This window comes from Chanos chanos, chromosome 8 (genome assembly GCF_902362185.1).
Source record: "Chanos chanos chromosome 8, fChaCha1.1, whole genome shotgun sequence".
Classification (NCBI taxonomy): Eukaryota; Metazoa; Chordata; class Actinopteri; order Gonorynchiformes; family Chanidae; genus Chanos; species Chanos chanos.
In genome coordinates, this window is record NC_044502.1 from 22,224,770 (window position 1) to 22,229,499 (window position 4,730).

The window sequence follows — 4,730 nt, forward strand, 5'->3', positions numbered from 1 at the left end:
TTTTTTCACCACATTTATTCATTTAACTTTTTTTTTTTAACTGAAAATAATTAAGCAATTGTTTATGTGAAAGAAACAGCTGTTGAAGACACCAACTACACATGTTATTTATCAAGAACGCTGGTCTGCACATAGAAATACATAATTCTGTTCCTTCAAATCAATTAAAGCATTAGTCCATTTGCTTTTCAGCAACAGTCTTTAGATCCAAGTTTACTGCTCAGCACAAGGTTCGTTCTTGTTTGTGTCGTTCTTGATGATGGGGAAGTTGAGGGATGTTCTGAAATGAATGGGGATGACTCTCTCTTCTGAGGAGACCTGCGTGGTGTCCGGTATCTCAATGCGGAGAAAACCGTCTTCCCCCAGTGTGCAGGTGATGTCAGCAGGGTCTATGTGGTGCGGAAGGTCCAGGGCCTGAAAAAAGGCCCTGGGCATGGAGTCTGTGGTATCTGAGGACAAGGACTCTTCCTTTTGTGTGGTTGTCATGACTTCGAGTCGCCTGCCAGACACAGTCACGGTGATGTCCTCCATAGAAAAGCCTTGAGTGTCAAAAGTGAGAATGAGGTTTTGTCCTCTGGCTTGTTCCATGGTTGGTGCCATAAGCCTGGCAGAGGGAGAAGAGAAAAGGTCAACAGAACTCTTTAACATGTCATTGTGGAGTCCCTCACAGAGCTCATTCAGGACATTGTGGCGGAGTTTGTTTCTGAAGCTGTCCAGAACCACAGACCTTTGACAGAGGAAGTCCTCGCTGAAGATTGACAGCATTGTACGATTTGGCCAAAACATACGGATGTCTTCAAAGAAAGGGTCGTCTCTGAAGAGGCTCTCTGTGGCAGTCTGCGTCATCTCTGCTCTTTCTCTTCTGTCTGTGTATTCAGTAGAACTGCTTTGTGTATATTCTGCTCTGTCTTACCAGTCCTTCTGTTCTCCCAGGAGTGGTGCTTAGACCAGAGGAAATCTCTGCTGCTTGCTTTATATATGCCTGCTCAAAATGCGTAAAACACATCTCCCATTTACACAGTGATATCACTGGAACCATACTGGGGTTTACAGCAGGTGAATGGCATGCCGTGGTTTAGTCAGTGGGCAGCTCAAGGCGCTCTCCTGTTTACTTAAAGAATACACATCACTATTTCCTCCCTCACTCTCTTCACTGGTCAAACTGCCACTGTTTTCACCATCTGGGTCATCTGAGGAACTCATACTCATGTCACAGATATTGAGCTCACCGCTCTAATTCTGTCTCTGGGAATTCACAGGGGTAATTTTAGCTCACTGCTGCCATTTGGAGAGGCTAAGCACATCTCGTCACCACGCAAACTGCTATCAGAAGTAACATCCTGTCAGGTTGGTTTGAGAAAAGTGTGTTTAGCCAATGTTGATGTATGAAAATCATAGCAAAATGAATTAAAGGTGAAGGTATTTGAGTGACACATTTTTAATGTATTAATCTATATTAACTGAGCAGGAATGTGAGTGCAGAAAAGTGGTGTGATGCATTATCAAGTATACACATCTTTATTTACATGACACCCTTAACCAACTGCCTGCCCCATTCTGGAAACTACCCACACAAACAAAGATACTCCCTATGACTTCAGTCAGATGTCCAGTATGACACTCTGACTAGTGAAGCACTTTAAATATCTTTCAAAAACATATCCCACATTTACCACTCACAACAAGCTTTATTTAAGTCACTTCTAACTGACACACTCAGAAAATCTGTGACACACTGCAATAAACATGCAGAGAAATGAATAAAATGGTTATCATATCCATTTATATAATGACCTTAAAAACCCTATCAATTTACATAACAAAGATTAAAATGATACCAATTTGTAAAACACCCTTTAAAATCTTAACAATTTACATAACAAAGATTAAAATAATACCAATTTATACAACAGCCTTTAAAACCGTATCAATTTAAATAAGACTGCTTGAAATCTTAACATTACAAAGATTAAAATCATTTCAGTTTACATAACAACATTTAAAGTCTTACCAGTTTACATTACAAAGACTGAAGCCAGGGCCGACATGACAAATGTAACCAAATACACACACACACACACACACACATAATGTGTGTGTGTGTGTGTGTGTTTTAGGGGTGGAGCCAAATATGAACACATTTATTTTGCACAAATATTTAAAAAATTACTTGTTTACGGGAGGAAAAAAAAACATGTCAAATGGCTCTGGCAGTGTAGTTCCTAGTTAATTCACCTACTTGCTGTGCTCACTGCTCAATCAGCCTGTGTGTGTCATGGTTGTGTCCTCCAATTAGGGCAAGTGGTGGTGGGGTTCACAGTGTTCACATTTATTAGTTTAGAGTTTAGTTTGTTGGCTTGAGTGTGGATTAGGAACTGAATGTTAGTTTTAAAAGGATTTTCCTTTAAATGATGTTTATAGTTATACATGTTTATTGCCGGGTTTATGAAAACCATAAACCAATATTACATTTAAGTGCTCTTAATTATTATACTAGTTTATTGAAGAACACTTATGTTAACACTTTAATATTGTAAAATTAGAAGTGTAATAAAAACAGAAAACAGGATTGTTACACATATTTCCACTTTTATTCAAAAACAAATACAAATAATTTGGCTGCCTCAACAAATACAGATACATTCATACATACACACACACACACACACACACACACACACACACACACACACACATATATATATATATATATATATATATATATGTGTGTGTGTGTGTGTGTGTGTGTGTGTATGTATATATATATATATATATATGTGTGTGTGTGTGTGTGTGTGTGTGTGTGTGTAATATGTGTAATTTGGTTTAGTGGATGTAGATGTGGTTCCTGATGTAGATGCAATACATCAAGCAGGTGACAGGGGGTGCTGTTGGATAATGTTTAATGGCTCCCATTCCATTCCACAGATGGCTGACAGTACAAATATATCATTTGTGCCACCCCAGCATTAGCTATGTGTGTCATGACAAAGATATGTGGGGGAAGACAGGCGTTCTTAAACAGTGATGTCAAATACACAAGTAACAACCATCAGAATGTGTGTATACACACAGCAAACATAATCAGCTCGTTCCCCACATAAACATACACAGACTCACACAAACACACAAGCACAACCACACTACATACCAAATCAAACTGCTGATCCTGCTGACGCAGTGAAAGACTTTTTTTCATAGAAGACAAGAAGAAGGAGGGATTATTCCCACACTCATCTTAAAGAAAAATACAGCACGCCACCAACTGACCGTTCTTTAAGAGCCCATTCCCTTAGAATATCTAGGTTGGAGATTAGAGAACCTCTGTGTGTGTTTGTTTGTGTGTGAGAGAGAAAGCGAGAAAGAGAAAGGCAGAGAGAGAGAGAGAAAGAGAGCGAGAGATAAAAAACACATTTTTTTAATACCGTTTTTTGGCCTTGACGGTTCACAGACTAACTTTGTTGAGGGAAAGCTAATAAAAGACTATGTGAGACAGACCATGAGTGGATATCTAGTGATGGAAAATATGAAAAATACAATATGCTTAAATGAACAAAGCAAGATCCTTCGAGATAATAAGTAACACATCAATGCTTAAAAAGGGGGAACAATGCAAAGTGAGAATAAGTAAAAGCAATATTACTTGAGATCACAGAGAGAATTCTAATGTGGTGCTAAAGTGAGAATGTGCGGGGAGGTGCTGATCCACAGGGCCTCATTCAAATGATAAATCATCAGACAAAACTGTCTTTTGGGTTTACCACCTCCAGCAGCAGGCACTGATGATTGATCTAGGTTCAGAGATAAGAAACCGTTGCATGCGGATCCTTGACCTGAGTCAGTGAGATGTGTCAGACAGACCACACTCTCGTTTTTCTGTTTCACTCTGTTTCACATTTGCCTTCTCTCATGTGTCCAAATCAATGTGTTGAACCCCTTATACCTTGTCAAGGTTTTCAACCCAGTACGCATGTGTGCATTTAGGCCTCCCAATCAGAATGCCTCAGGTCAGTATACGTTCCCATTCCTGTATGTCATTTGGTTCTCATGTCTTCTCTCCATTCCACTGTAGCATGAAAATTAATAAATGTTCTAACAAATCATATTCAATGACACAACACCACAGGTCTAAGAAACCCATTTATGGCCAAACCCCAGTGGTAAAGGAAAGCTTTCGTCTGGATACAAATGCAGTGGATCTCAACTCCAGCCCTGGAGGGCCACTGTCCTGCACGTCTTTGTTTTAACTCTTCATTATCACAGTTAATTAAGCAAATCAAAGGCTTGATGATTAATTGGTCAATGAAATCAGGTGTGTCAGTCCTGAGTTAAAACAAAGATGTCCAGGACAGTGGGTCCCCAGGACTGGAGTTGAGAACCACTGCCCTAATGTAAAGACAGGCTGGAGAATATCTCCTGTCCATAGCGTCCACTCTAAACTCAGACACCTGTCCTCTCAGTCTTGCTGTCTCTTGGCTGTCTGCCAGTTTGGAGCTCTTGAGATGATTCAGGGGCAGGGCAATGTGTGAGCTGCCAGTGTTTGTATATCCAGTGGCCTATGCTGACCTACGGTTTCACTTGTCATTATACCTCACTGACAGAGGCAAAAGGAAGAGACAGTTCTTGACTAAGACACGTTCTGTGTGAGACAGACAGGTGTTGCATGTGACACCTCCGTGGCCTGAGATTTGGGGTTTTGTGTCTGTGTCTCTGTACTGCAGAGATGGGCG

General features: G+C 40.2%; 1 protein-coding gene across 1 annotated transcript; it reads right to left on the reverse strand.

Annotated features, from left to right (window-relative positions):
* Positions 1-213: 213 nt before the first annotated feature.
* hspb9 (heat shock protein, alpha-crystallin-related, 9) lies at positions 214-846 on the reverse strand. The gene has a single exon (XM_030782979.1). The coding sequence runs from the start codon at positions 844-846 to the stop codon at positions 214-216; it is 633 nt and encodes a 210-aa protein (XP_030638839.1).
* Positions 847-4,730: the final 3,884 nt, after the last annotated feature.

Excerpts from the sequence above, each read along its gene's own strand:
- hspb9 (XM_030782979.1), bottom strand. The coding sequence starts at position 846 with ATGACGCAGACTGCCACAGAGAGCCTCTTCAGAGACGACCCTTTCTTT.